The sequence below is a fragment of the Seriola lalandi genome, unplaced genomic scaffold, assembly GCF_002814215.2.
Source record: "Seriola lalandi dorsalis isolate HSWRI2012SDOR001 ecotype SW California unplaced genomic scaffold, Sedor1 jcf7180002054916, whole genome shotgun sequence".
Taxonomy (NCBI): Eukaryota; Metazoa; Chordata; class Actinopteri; order Carangiformes; family Carangidae; genus Seriola; species Seriola lalandi.
In genome coordinates this window covers 1,420,647-1,436,479 of record NW_019525468.1, presented here as the reverse complement: position 1 = coordinate 1,436,479, position 15,833 = coordinate 1,420,647, and the positions used below count along the sequence as shown (strand labels likewise).

Here is a 15,833-nt window from a genome sequence, read left to right as displayed (position 1 = left end):
TTCCGGGATCAAAGTCACTGAAGAGAGAGGAAAGTGTGAAGGCATGATCATATGTGAACGTTTATCTCACACAGACACGCACACACCCTCAAATCTACTGTTAGCTCCGTGATTGACAACCAAACGACACAGCAAAATGTCTCCATCCGCTGAATTCCCCAATAATTTAACATGTCAAAGACGCTTCAACCTCCAAATGACTGGAGAGATTTTCACAGAGAGAGAGTAACCACGAAACACCCATAATGAATATGTTTTATACCAGACAGTCTAATATCCTCTGCCTGTATATCATCAGCCTGTCAGTGTACCTCTCCTCCCTCTGCCCTGACTGTAAACTGTGCCTTTTCAATGGAAGAAGGCCTGACACACTACAGGCTTCGGGGCAGCTTCAAACCCTGCTGGGTTGTTCATGACCTCCTCTGTTATCACTTCACCGCTACTCCTCACACCTGCACTCAAGAATAATATTTACCCTGTCTGTCATCATCATCATGGTGGGTGTGTGTGTGTGTGTGTGTGTGTGTGTGTGTGTGTGTGTGTGTGTTTCTTCCTGTCTTTGAGTTAGACGTTAATGATGACTTCCAAGTGAAAGAGAGGGAACGGACACGGCCTGTCTGCTTTTCCTGAGAAAACTCTGTTTCACACAGAGAGCTTGAATACCAGTGCAGAACCAAAAACTCCCTGGTCACTCATAATATTTCAATTAGGCGCTACTTCTATGCATGAGCGTGCATATGCATGTGTGTAGATGTGTGTGCTTGCTTCGCTCTGTTTTGTGCATTTATGTGCAGGCCAGATAATAACTGGGTGGCTATCTGAGGTGAGGAGGTGTGATGATCACTTTGGGTGGCATGTTGCCTCCTACCTCTCAGTAAGCTATGAGAAATATGCCATCCACTCTTGAAACAAGATGCGATTGCTTGCCTTCAGAAAAATAACAGCTAAGTCATATTCCTCTGAGAAATTAAACATGAGCAGGGAAGGAGAGAGATTCAGGGGGACTGGGAGAATGGAGAGAGGCCAATATTTTCTTTGTCTGTTTTTCGAGGTTTGAGGAGGCTGGGGAATCGTTCGTAATGAGAAAGACAACAACTGGAGGATGATTCTTTTCAGTTTTCACCCGTGAGAAGATCAGCACAGCAGGTTTTTGGATATAGACACGTTTTCATGCATTTGATCCGTCAGTTTTTCAGTGATTTAATGTGCTTGTGCTCTCACTGTTTTTAACCAGTTTTGTGTCTGAAATTTTGATGTGAAAACGCAAAATCAAAGAAGGTAGAACTGGCACTCGTTGGCAGATTTTCAGATAAACAAGAGAGCAACACATTTTAGTCAGGCATAGTAAATGTATGTCAGACAGTTGCCTGAAAGACTGTTTGATGGTTTATGTTCACTGAAGGTGACCTACTAGAATTGTTTAAAGCCATTGTTCAACATTTTGGGAAGGATGTTTACTTGCTTCTTTTGCCTACATGACAAGATCAGTACCACTCTCCTATCTGTCTATTCAGTCTGAAACTAGAGCCAGGCAGCAGCCAGTTAGCTTAGCTTAGCATAAAGACTGGACACAGGGAGGAAAAAGCTTGCTTGGCTCAGTGTGGAAGGTAAGAAAATCGGCTTACCGCCACCTCTTAAGATCACTAATTAAAACACTATACCTCTTCAGACAGAGCCAGACTACCTGTTTCCACTTATTTCCAGTCTTTATGCTAAGCTAAACGACGGGTACGGGCTGTAGTTTCATATTCAGCGAGCAGACGTGAGAGGGCTATCAATCTGCTTATATCATTCACTGTCAAACTATACTTTGAACAGATGTAATTTACATTTTCTCTATTTCTAGATTATTATTTTAATTATAACTGTCAGACGTTTGCAGTTTTTTTTTTACCAGTCAAGATGAACTCACACCATACCAACACTACATAACTGTACAGTAGACTGATATAAACACAGTATATACATATGCAAATTACATATAAAATATAATAATAAGAAAGATTACATGTGAGATTAATTTCCATAAAGACAACTTACATGTTTGACAACGTAAAGCCTTAAAATCCACGTGTCAGCTCTTTTTTAATCACTGTGTACATTTCTTTGATCAAGTACGCGCTGCATGAAAGGGTTAATACAATCTAAGCTCTTCCTTGATGTTGCAATTTTCAACTGCTTAAGGGAAGTGACTCATAAGGATTACAAGAAACTACTATTTTGTCATTTGGATTTGCAGAACTTTGCTGACATTGTCACTTTTGAAAAGTACTTGTTGGAAGTGGCACTGAGGCAAACACTTCACAGTTCACTAGAGCATAATGAATTAGAAGACCATTAACAATGCCCGTCCGTGGTCCCTGCAAAATGCAGATTTGGTGCACTCTGTTTGAGTACTACTACCCACAGCACTTCTCTCACTATATTTATATCACTGTGATAATCTGATTGCTTTGGTGCTGAGTAGAAAACATACAAGTGGACAAAATTACAGAAACAGCAGATTATAATTCAGAGCTATTGACTATTACCAATCTTTTGTGTAAAATATGATTAATACCAGGCAGTAGTTAATATTTAATCCCTTTGGCTAAAGTATGAAAAAGGCAATAATAGTATTGGAGTGTGATAAATGCTGTAAGTGAAAATGTGCAGAACAAATACAGTACTGAAGCCACCACTGAGCTGTTTTCCTAATTTGTTGTTTATAGGGGTCTGTACTTCCCTGTTGTGTGCAATAAATCTCAATTTACAAATAAATGCATCTCCTCTCAGCATCCTCAGTACTGTCTTTATCATCCCTGAGGAGAGCAAATGTGAAATCCCCCATTTGTTGCAGCAGAGGCCTCCATAGCAACCACCCACCTCTGCAGAGGGGCATCTGATAATGTGTATTTGCTGCCATCTAGTGGACGAATGTAATTGCTTTATTGGTGTAATACAGGTTGTGTGCAATAGGGGTCAGTATAAGTTCATTTTTCACATTTGCATGAATTTTGTTTATTCAGCCTCAACATGACACTTTTTTTTTCACTTTTTATTACTGTGGGAACTAACCTGCGTTGTGTAAAATGACCACTAGATGTCAGTAAGTGGCTCAGTTTGCATGGGCCTTCAAGGCATGAATAGTGGGAGTGTTGATCAGGTGCATTATTGGCTATCTCAGTTATCATAGGAAATGCTGTAAACAGATTTTGTTGACAAAGTGAATACTGTCTCTCCTCCTCCTCCTCCTCCTCCTCCTCCCTGATTGAATCTCTTTAATTTACCTCTTATCTGCTGAGGACGTCTCCAGTTCTCTCATCAATGCAGAAGAACACTCACCTGAAAATATGTTTGGATATGTTTACACCTCCATGCAAATGATGGCCTCAGGGTAAGAAGAAAACCCAACAACACTGAGATACGTTTGAAAAGCAAAGACAGAAGAAGAGACAGAAAGATGTTCAAAGACAGGTGATCTACACAGTTGGCTTAAACTCTCAGGTTTCATTCATTGGTCCACTCCCACAGCTTTGGGAGGAGCTTGATTGCTGCTCTCCTCTGATTGGCTTCTGAACCTTGTTTAAAATATGTTAATTATCCCTAAAGCATCCAATAACAGAGCCAGAAACAGCCCCTTTACTTGCATATTCAAAAAGTCTGCTCCTGCCTCAGATCTAAGGTGTGTGTGTGTGTGTGTGTGTGTGTGTGTGTGTGTGTCTATATATAGGTGTGTGGGTATTTTTGTGTGTGTGTTTGTGTGTGTGTGTGTGTGTGTGTGTGTTTTCCACACTTGTTGATGGGTTCATAGAGAATATTTCTTCTGCTTCCAGTGGGACAGGATTACACCTCTTTTTCTCCTCCCTACTCCCTCCCCACCTCACCACTCACCCTCCCCATCGCTCCATCAATCCCTCTCCACTCTCAGCTCTCTCCTTTCTCCTGCGTGGATTTTTCAGGGCTGTGCACATAGCCCCACCACCTCTTCCTTCCCTCCCCCCCTCTTTCCTCTCGTCCAGCTTTGCTTCACCAGTTCCGCACTGTGCCGGCCTGGAGAGGAGTAAGGGAGCGGAAAGAGGAGCAAGAAGAGAGGATTTGGTGAACCGAGGAGAGACAGACAGGGGAGAGGGACCATGGCTGCTCTCTCTGCCTTGCTGAAGACCTGGGTTATACTGCAGACCTTGTGCCTGGCTCTGGCCCAAGTGGTGAGTGGACAGGGGAAATTGAGACCGGGTCTGCTAAAGGCTTTGCTTCTTTATTCTGGGGTTCGGTGAGGACAAGGGCCCCTGGAAAGGGCCAGCAGGCTCTGGATGTCTTGAGGTGATGTTATGGGTTGTGCACTGTCTTGGTGCTGGTTAAGGTGATGAAAATGCTGGCTTTATATTATGCATGTAAAAGAAAACAAAGATGAGCTTGAAATGTGTTTGCTGCTGTGAAGACAAAATGAAACTGGACTATCTTCTGTGGATTATCATCCTTATCGTGTATGGAGTCTTATCTCTTCTTAACTGAGGAGCTCCTATTGAAGGCGAGGATTTGTCTTTACCTGGGGTACTTCTTTTAATGCTTATTTTTTTCAAGAAGACTTTTATTCATGGAAAAAATGGAAGAAAACGTGAAAGAGGTTTTCAGTTTTTCATGGGCAAACTAAGCAGCCATGACAGAGATGGAAAGTACTGAGCATTCACACATACACACACACTTTGTCCACTGGGTGTGAAACCCCCTATTCTAACACACACCTACGTGCTATCTATTGGACTCCTTTTTTCACTCTCAAGGATTATTTTTACTTTTTTAAAGTTTGTATTTTTCTTGAATGCTTGAAGAATTCAAAGTTGGATTATCATCTGATGGACTGGCTCATCCACTGAGATGATATGCAGTACAGGCTGAGGAGACGGAGAGAAGGGCATGAGGTGGTGGGGGGTGGTGGTTGGTGGTAAACAGTGCCAGTCTCATGACCCCTCCTCCCACATTCCTCCTCAGTCTTTTGTTTTTATCCCCTCAGTTTTATTCAATACTATCCCAAATTTCCTTATTTTTTATATGGTTATGTTGTTTCTTTTATTTTTTTGTCGAAGTTAACGAACACATTGCAGTCACCTGCCCAGAATGGACTGATATGATGTAGGTCTACTCTGCATCATATGAAAAATCATTGTTTCACTATTTATTTATCCATTATTTACTATCGCTGCATTACTTGTTGTTGCCAAAGTGATAGGTATCCAGTAATCTGTACAGCACATCCAGTCTAGCTAATACTGTTTGAATGCTTTGACAACATTAACTGTTTGTGTAACACCAAATTAATAGATCTAATTAACTCTAAATTTCATGATTATATTACTATAAAGTGAAACAATATATACACTTTTTGGCATCATCGACTACAGTATCACAATAAAATTCACATTGCTACATGATATTCCAGTTCAAAATATGTTTTGATATTTGTTCATTACTATAAAAGAATCGCATGGAGGTCTAAATTTTTCTTTCTGTCTGTGTTTCAGAGGGGTCCACCTGGACCTCAGGGCCAGCCCGGCCTACCAGGCCCTTCTGGCACTCCTGGATCGGACGGCATTGATGTGAGTATCCACACAAGTTTGCCCAACAGATTGGTCACAAAGACCATCATTGTGCTGGAGAAATACCAAACCCTGTGCTTCTCTGCAAGACTGGAGTCTTACCAGCAGAGGGCACTGCAAATGAAAACACACTGGTACAAAAGATCTCTGTTCCTCGCAGAGAGAGGGGTCTTTGAGAAGGGACCCTTAGCTCAATCCTGAGTTTGTGTCACAGTAATGTGATACATTTGAGATATTCTCAGGGTTAACCACATACAGGTTGTGCAAATATGTAGGAAATGAAGGCTGCTGGGCCAGTGGAGCAAGAAACTGCAAGCTGCAGGGGATTTTTGGTTTTGGTTTTTGGTTTTATGATCCAAAATCAGATGTAATGAAACATTTGGTCGTTTGGATCATCTTTTACATTTGAGCCATAAACAATGGTCTATGATATTAAACTTTATTGCACACGCCTCGTTCATTCTCATCCATCTCCCACAGATATGCTCAGCATCAGGTTGCCACCAGAATGTAGCTGGGATAAATTAGCGTCTTAACACCTCCCATTTAAAAAAAAAAAAAAAAAAAAGACCAATGTGCTTAGTCCAAACTGGAAGTTGTAGTTTGCCCTGTTATTTCTAAATTGTAGCTTTTCCTATTTGGGTCTCTGCCACACTGGGGGAGATACATATCAACATGAAAAGACCTGAATCCAGCCAGAAAGAAAAAACTTGATCTAAATATTGTTTACGCCATAATCACTGGCCAAATCTTTGAACATGTGCCTGAAGAATATGATATTAACAAGTTGTTGCCTTGTCCCATAATGAGTGTTTGTGTGATGTACCCTAATTAGTCAAAACAAACAGACCCTATAATTTCTGTATATGACAAAACAAAACAAACATTGAAATATAGTTAAAAGTGCATCATTTGTTTGTGTGTTATGAGCGCCAACCACATCTTATGTACCATTCCCTCCTCTGCCAAATTAACAAATCCCAGATAAATGATTTTAACCCTCTACTCCATCTCTCTGCAGGGAGACAAAGGACCTCCCGGGCCCCCTGGTCCACCAGTAAGTTTGTACTGTGCTGCTTATTTGATGTTATACAGCAAACATTTTCATGTTTGATTTCTCTGGCCTTGGTTTTGTAAATGACAGTAGTGTGTTTGTTTTAATGTAGGGACTTAAGGGAGAGCCAGGAGAACCAGGCCCCGATGGTGTGCCAGGAGAGAACGGCATTGATGTAAGTAGATAGACTGATGAGTGAGAGAGCGACTATGACAAAAAGAGAGAGAGAGAGTTAGAGAGGAAGAGAGATGGATATGAAAATATATATGACATGATCAAAAACAAAAATGTTTCCAAAAAGAGACATTCTGAAAAACAGCGTAATGAAGACAGAGAGAGAGAGAGGGAAAAAACCTGAGGAAACTTCTACTCGTATATTCCCACAGGAAGGGTATGATGGAACTTAGCCACTGTGTAAAAGAAAGTGAGTTTGAAAGAACTGTCATTTTTTAAAGAATACACGCTGGAGGAAAAACAGCCAAATACGTGTACAGTTTTTGAAACCAAAAAAAGTACACAACCCACAACCATACACAAAAACTTTTCTTTAGTTGAATAAATAACATTTTCATGAGACTCTGGGAACCATAAGTCATCACTATAGTGAAGGTAGAATGTGACAAAAATGTGTAAAATATTCAAAAAATGTATTATAAAGTCAAAAGATCTTGAGATCAAAATTTTAAAGGTACCCTGTAGGGCTTTTGCCCACTAGTGGTTCTGTAGATCAATGTATGTATGTATGTATGTTTTGTTTGTACAACCACATGCTCGAAGACATACATACATGCCTAAAGTGTGGACCGATAGACATTTGCACTGACTGGGAAAGAAGGTTTAGATAATAATTTTTTTAAAATTACAAATTTGATAGAACAATCCCAACTCAAGGTTCACTTATATTACTATTTTTTTTCCTGAGCTTTCAACAGTGTCACAAGGTCCTCATCAGAACCCGTGTTTGCTCAGGTATCATGAAAACGGAATATGATTTTGTCTATAGCGTATTTACGGGATTGAAAGCATCAAAGTTCTTTCTTGAACTTGGAAATACCACTTTGATCAAAGCAATTCCAACTAAAGGTCCACTTACTAGATTTTTCCAACCATATCACAGAGCTGTTATGTTTTCATAAATGATGGTTACACCTCAAGGATGTGAATTTTCGATGAGAAATGTTGCGTGTAAACAAAACTCCACATGTTACCTTTAAGTCATTACATAGTCAGCAGGATGGGCATGAAAATGACTTCTTTTAAAATGTCATGAAAATGTATATTATTGAGCTAATGTTCAGCTTTTGTTTTTGTTTTAATGCAATATTTAAAGCATTTTGTAATGCTTCCCATTTTGCTTATTCTCACTGTCATAAAGTGTCACAGCTCTTATTTTACAATTCAAGAACAGGTCATGAGGCCACTTCAAGCTTCTGTGCGTTGAGCTGTTTTCATACCAAGGTGCTTAGAGGTTCCCCTCTGTCCTTAAGTGTCTAATTGGATGAATATTGTCATGGTACTGCATCACTGACCCTTGAATATTTGTTTCTTGTGATTACAGTGATTTAGTAATTAAATCTTATTTCATGTCTCCAGTCATGGAAATGTGTTTTGAATGGATGTTTGAAGAAATTATTTTGAAAATGTCCTCTTATTGAAACTAAATGATAAGGGGAATATATTTTTATGTTCAATCCATTTTCCCTCACTGATTACACTTATTAAACCTCTAGTAATCACAGGTAGCGAGGAGATGGAGATAAACACAAGTAGATGAGTTTAAAATTATTTTCAGTACTATATAATAATGATAATGATAGTTGTGATGCAGCTTTCCTGAAGGCAGTGACTGTGAGGGAAGGGGAATTGAGTGTCAATGCCTAATGGTCACATGCTAAAACAAGCACACACACACACACACACACACACACACACACACACACACAAGCACACACATGCATTCCTAAGAGATTTAGCCAGTAATCCGCCCTGGAATCTCAATCTCGGGCTTGTTTCCTAATGACTTACAAGAACAGTGTCAGCTTCGATCAAATGTGTGATTAGCCCTGTTGCAAGGTGAATTCAAGTCACATGTAGCCTGAGGAAAGCACAGTGGTAACTGATGATTTCCTTTCTAACCTCCTCAATGTTTTCCCTTTGCTTTTGTTTTTTTTTTCTTTTAACCTCTGTATACATGTCTAGTTTATCTGCCTGACTTCTTTTCTCCCTACATGTCTCCAGGGTTTGATTGGAGCAAAGGGTGACCGAGGTCCTTTTGGGAGCCCTGGCCCTAAGGCAAGTGTCTAAACCCCCATCTCGAAAGATTATCAGAACACATTGTTATACTGCTTTTCTGTGGCAAACCAGCAACTCAAACAATGGGTGGAATAAAGCTTTCACTTTTCACAAGGGTCAATTTTATAATAAAAGAGTCTCAGATTCATATTGCCTTTATCTTGTCCTACTGAGGACATGACGCTGACCCACCGCTTACAAGTATAATAATTACATTGTCTCTGAAGATTTTCTGTCATATGTGATAAGATATTGTTTCACCTTCAGTACAACAGTTTATGCCCTCAGGATATTGTCATCATCTGCCATGTTACTACTATCGTTATATTGCTGTTTTCTGTCGTCTGTAGGGACAACCTGGACCAAGTGGCGAGCCCGGCCCTCCTGTAAGTAAATGGTTCATTATCTAACACATTTTTGCTACTTTAGTATATATTCATATTTGGTATGAGAAAGTAGATTATACATTATCTCATAAGGCTGGCGTGATACCTGTGAATTGACTATTGACTGGCAGAATTAGGCATTGTTGGAAGCCTAGTCAGTTTCCAAACAAATTCCCAACATATTGTAACCCAGCTGGTCTCATAAGGCAACCTCCCGAGTCCCTTTTTCATCATGCCTGAATGCCTGACCAGCTGTGCCCCCTTTTGCGTTCAGTCTACCCAGATGTGGCATATGCTTTCTACAGCTGACATGAGCCTTATTTCTATCCACAATCCTCAATAAAGAATAGAAGTGCTATCAATGATCCGCATGTTAAGCTCATATTATCATCAAGTGCTGCCGCACTGACTTAATGCACAAGGCCAGTCAGTTCAACGGTGCAAAATGTGCTGTAACACAGTCAGACCCCACTAGGTGGTGCTCTGTATCCACCTATCACACATCATCTAGTATATTCAAACATAAAGTCCAGAGTCACCCAATGTCATGCATGAATGCAACACTATTAGTTAAATCCTTTGTTTAGCATTAACAGGCGTGCTGTCTGGGGGCTGTGCTTGTAGACCCAGCTGCCTCACGCTGCACAGACAGGAGATCCTGCCCTGTGGGTTGTCTTTCTCCAAGAAGGCTTACTTACTTAATTACTTTTTTTTTATATATAATTAATTCCAAGCAAAATACTCAGCAAACATAAACTGATTGCATTCTGTGTCTATGTTGTTCTTGAGCACTGTTTACCCTGCACTCTGACACTGTACACATGTGTTTCTAAATTACTGTTGCCATTATTAATTGGCTTACACAAACCTTAACTGATACTTTGAGTGATTGGTCCCACTTGTTATACAGTAATTTAACCCCTTGTCCCTTCTGTCCACACAGGGATCCGGCCTTCAAGGACTGGCTGTAAGTAGCTTGTATGGTATAATACGATTACACCTTTATCACTTTGGTTTGAGGTGTTGAAATCATTTTGTGGCCTTTTGGACATGTACACACTGTACATTCTTGGTCTGTGTGTCTCTCTGTCTAGGGTGCTCCAGGGCCAATCGGTCTTCCAGGTGAAATTGGACCAACTGGACCAAAGGTAGGACAACGGCTTCAGTTTATTGTACTAACCTCATGACTTACAGACACCTTATAAACATGTGACATTGGTAGAATTACCTTACCTTGCCAGTGCCATATTTATTAATTCATGCATTCATAACTAGCAGATTAGATTACTGTAATGGCCTATTCACTGGCCTCGCAAACACAAGCATTCGACAATTACAATTAATTCAAAATGCAGCAGCACGTATTCTCACTGGTACAAAAAAATATCAACACATCACACCCGTTCTTAAAACCCTGCACTGGTTACCCGTCAAAAAAAGAATAGATTTCAAAGTCCTCCTGTTAGTTTATAAAGCACTAAATGGTCTTGCACCTCAGTACCTAACAGACATGCTAATTACCTACACACCAGTAAGATCCCTCAGGTCCACAAACACTAGTACACTAGTCATTCCCCGCACCAAAACTCAGGAAGGGGAGGCTGCATTTTCTGTTTATGCCCCACGCAGGTGGAACAGTTTGCCTGAGGCAGTAAAGACTGCCCCGTCAGTCAATCTTTTTAAAAATAGGTTAAAAACTTTTCTCCTCTTAACAGCGTTTGATTGAACGTGTGTGCGTGTGTGTGCGCTTGTCTACTCTGTGCTATTTGTATTGTTTTTTTATTGTTTTGTTGTATGCTGTAAAGCGCATTGTGTCTGCCTTGTGCATGAAATGCGCTCTATAAATAAAATAAAATAAATGAAAAATAAAATACATATTTCTTTCCTCTGCTATGACTAGGGCATCATCGGACCATCTGGACCTCCAGGACTTCCTGGACCTCCTGGCAAGCCAGTAAGTGTCCAACCAGGACAGGTTGACTAGGAAGCATCTTATTTACCTGTCATCTTTCTCTTGTTGGGCCGCTACTGAGTATCAAGTTGTTGTAGTGGGGATGGCAAAAACAACAGGAACATTCATAAACAAACATTTTTGAAAAGTATCCCATAATGTTCTTTTTGTTTTGTTTTTAGGAATTGTGACCAAGATATAAACTGAGTTAGACATTTTACAGCTACACTAATATCAGCTGATACATCAGCCCAGCAAATGTACCAGTCTAGCTCTAATAGCAACAATGGAAACATGGTGAATAAAACAGTGCCGCTTGGATAAACTCAAACCTCATCCATCGAAAAGCTGTCGCAGTAAATCATTTCATATCTGTGACTGACGACAGTCTTTTCACTGAGACTGGTGAGAATTGCTGTAAAAAGAGTGAGAGATAAATGAGCTACCAGCAGCTCATTGGGCTTAATCAAGCATATAGTTACACCAGTCTAATTGCAGTTAACTTATATAATAGAATGGGGTCACAGTGTAAAAGTAAAGCAAAGACAAACTCAACATCACAACTGCTAATGCTATGTTGAAGTTTGATCTTTTCTGCAGAACCCTCAGCAATTTTTCTTTTTTTTTTTAAATCTGCTGTATGATAACAAAATACCTAGCACAGCCAGAGCTCACTGCTGCCTGTCCAGGTCCCAGTAGAGACTAAGTGGTGAGATATCACAAACAGTTTTGAGTGGTACACTTTCAAGTCTATTTTCCAATGGTGTATGTACTCTCCTGTGTGGTTCCAAGAGGGGGAGGAGAGTGTCTTCATTGAGAGTGATGTTCCCAGCCCAGGGGAGTGTATTTGTTTAGCTCTAGTGCCGTCCTAGGGTAAATAAACCCCCATTAGATCAGTGGAGCTGTCTCATCTGACTGTAGCAGGAATACATCAGCCCCTGTAGAGATACTTTACTTTCTAACTCAATCTATAAATGGAGAGAAGAAAAGATGGAGGGAGCAAAAGATAGAGAGAGAGAGAATGAGAGAGTGCTGGCTCAGCGCAGGACATACAAGGAAACTGTCTGCCATCTGTGACCAGGTGACTTTTTTCTTCACCCATCTATCTATCTATCTATACATCTGCCTAGGGTCCTCCAGGGAAGTTCACTGGTGGGGAAGAGGGCAGTGCAGACTTCCAGGTAAGATCTAATGACATCTGCTTTCTTGCAAATCTGTTTTGACACACCTTTCATAATCCCTATATTTCCCTCTCTCGACAACAGTGTCCTCTTAACTGTCCAGCAGGACCAAAAGGCCCACAGGGACTGCAGGGAGTCAAGGTGAGCAGTCTGTGTGTGTTTGCTTCAAGTTGCTCTGAAGGAAAACCTTTTTCAGTATCAATATCTGTTACATTACAAAATTGTTGTGACACAATACTGATTTATTGTTGCCCTCTAGGGACACAAAGGACGTTCTGGTGTTCTCGGAGAGCCTGGCAGCATAGGAAAACTGGTGAGCTGCACAGTCACTGCTGGGGAGGATACACAAATGCACTCAAACACCCATACTTGTACATGTTGTACAATCTTGCACACTCACCCACCATTCAGGACCAGCAGAGGCAAGGATTAGCTCTAATGAAGCCCCCCGAGGCACATGACTGGCACTAATCTGGCTGCGATTAGTCAGGCCTGGCCCTGGCCCTGCAGTCAGCATGCAGTGAGCCAGATGAAAGGGGTGGTGAAGAGCCAGGTACATAAAGGGGAGGATGAGAGAGTCAGGGTTCAAGCAGCCCTCTCACCTCACTGTATTAAGCAGAGCTAATGAGCACACAGTGGGCTCCAAGGGAGCGGCTAGCCAAGCCCCAGGAATTAGCCTCTGATCTTCCCACACAAGCAGTACTCTGGCAGCGGTTAGATGCGCAAAACACTCAATGCACCAACTTACCACTTCTCCCATGCAAGCCAGTATTTTAGAAGACCTGCACTGACTCAGGTTGCTTTGTGGTGCAGCTTTCCCTTTTTATTTACTATATTATAACATTTTTGACGTTTTTATGTCTTACTCTACTAATACGTTCTTTGATGTTTTTATGCCTTACTATACTATGACAATTTTATGCCTTACCATAATATGAAATTTTTTGGACATTTTATGCCTTACTATACTATGACTTTTTTGACGTTTTTATGCGTTACTATATTATGACGTTTTTGTGCCTTACTATATTATGACATTTTATGCCTTACTATACAATGACGTTTTTATGCCTTAATACACCATGACATTTTATGACAAATTATGCCTTACCATAATATGACATATGACAATTTATGCCTTAATATACTATGACTTTTTTTGATGTTTTTATCCTTACTATACTATGACCGTTTTATGCCTTACTTTATTGTGACATTTTATGACTTATCATAATATGACATTTTTATGACATTTTATGCCTTACTATACTATTATTTTTAATGCCTTACTATACTATGACATTTTTATGACATATTATGCCTTACCATAATATGACATTTTTTTGACATTTTATGCCTTACTATACTATGACTTTTTTGACGTTTTTATGCCTTACTATATTATGACGTTTTTGTGCCTTACTATATTATTAAGTTTTATGCCTTACTATACAATGACGTTTTTATGCCTTAATACACCATGACATTTTATGACAAATTCTGCCTTACCATAATATGACATTTTTATGACAATTTATGCCTTAATATACATTGACTTTTTTTGATGTTTTTATCCTTACTATACTATGACAGTTTTAAGCCTTACTTTATTATGACATTTTATGGCTTATCATAATATGACATTTTTATGACATTTTATGCCTTACTATACTATTATTTTTAATGCCTTACTATACTATGACATTTTTATGACATATTAAGCCTTACCATGATATGAAATTTTTTTTGACATTTTATGCCTTACTATACTATGACTTTTTTGACGTTTTTATATCTTACTATATTTATGACATTTTATGCCTTACTATACTATTATTTTTAATGCCTTACTATACTATGACATTTTTATGACATATTATGCCTTACCATAATATGACATTTTTTGGACATTTCATGCCTTACTATACTATGACTTTTTTGACGTTTTTATGCGTTACTATATTATGACGTTTTTGTGCCTTACTATATTATGACGTTTTTATGCCTTAATACACCATGACTTTTATATTTTATGACAAATTATGCCTTACCATAATATGACATTTTTATGACAATTTATGCCTTAATATACTATGACTTTTTTTAATGTTTTTATCCTTACTATACTATGACAGTTTTATGCCTTACTTCATTATGACATTTTATGGCTTATCATAATATGACATTTTTATGACATTTTATGCCTTACTATACTATTATTTTTAATGCCTTACTATACTATGACATTTTTATGACATATTATGCCTTACCATAATATGAAATTTTTTTTACATTTTATGCCTTACTATACTATGACATTTTTATGACATTTTATGCCTTACTATACTATTATTTTTAATGCCTTACTATACTATGACATTTTTATGACATATTATGCCGTACCATAATATGACATTTTTTTGACATTTTATGCCTTACTATACTATGACTTTTTTGACGTTTTTATGCCTTACTATATTATGACGTTTTTGTGCCTTACTATATTATGAAGTTTTATGCCTTACTATACAATGACGTTTTTATGCTTTAATACACCATGACATTTTATGACAAATTATGCCTTACCATAATATGAAATTTTTTTTTACATTTTATGCCTTACTATACTATTATTTTTAATGCCTTACTATACTATGACATTTTTATGACATATTATGCCTTACCATAATATGAAATTTTTTTGACATTTTATGCCTTACTATACTATGACACTTTTATGACATTTTATGCCTTACTATACTATTATTTTTAATGCCTTACTATACTATGACATTTTTATGACATATTATGCCTTACCATAATATGAATTTTTTTTGACATTTTATGCCTTACTATACTATGACTTTTTTGACGTTTTTATATCTTACTATATTATGACGTTTTTGTGCCTTACTATACTATTATTTTTATGCCTTACTATACAATGACACTTTTATGCATATTATGCCTTACCATAATATGACATTTTTTTGACATTTTATGCCTTACTATACTATGACTTTTTTGATAATCTTACTATATTATGACATTTTATGCCTTACTATACTATGACTTTTTTAATGCCTTACTATACTATGACATTTTTATGACATATTATGCCTTACCATAATATGAAATTTTTTTTTGACATTTTATGCCTTACTATACTATGACTTTTTTGACGTTTTTATATCTTACTATATTATGACGTTTTTGTGCCTTACTATATTATGAAGTTTTTTTTGACATTTTATGCCTTACTATACTATGACTTTTTTGACGTTTTTATATCTTACTATATTATGACGTTTTTGTGCCTTACTATATTATGAAGTTTTATGCCTTACTATACAATGACGTTTTTATGCTTTAATACACCATGACATTTTATGA

The 15,833-nt window shown here is 38.4% G+C and overlaps 1 protein-coding gene across 1 annotated transcript in view; it reads left to right on the top strand.

The window, feature by feature from the left end:
- Nucleotides 1-3,870: 3,870 nt before the first annotated feature.
- col9a2 (procollagen, type IX, alpha 2) overlaps nt 3,871-15,833 on the top strand; it is a 20,365-nt gene continuing 8,402 nt past the window's right edge. The window contains exons 1-12 of the mRNA XM_023431089.2: nt 3,871-4,187; nt 5,502-5,576; nt 6,598-6,633; nt 6,743-6,805; nt 8,869-8,922; nt 9,273-9,308; nt 10,252-10,275; nt 10,403-10,456; nt 11,209-11,262; nt 12,390-12,440; nt 12,525-12,581; nt 12,700-12,753. Coding sequence (XP_023286857.1) covers nt 4,116-4,187; nt 5,502-5,576; nt 6,598-6,633; nt 6,743-6,805; nt 8,869-8,922; nt 9,273-9,308; nt 10,252-10,275; nt 10,403-10,456; nt 11,209-11,262; nt 12,390-12,440; nt 12,525-12,581; nt 12,700-12,753 — 630 coding nt within the window. The 5' untranslated portion in view covers nt 3,871-4,115. The remainder of the gene's footprint in view (nt 4,188-5,501; nt 5,577-6,597; nt 6,634-6,742; nt 6,806-8,868; nt 8,923-9,272; nt 9,309-10,251; nt 10,276-10,402; nt 10,457-11,208; nt 11,263-12,389; nt 12,441-12,524; nt 12,582-12,699; nt 12,754-15,833) is intronic.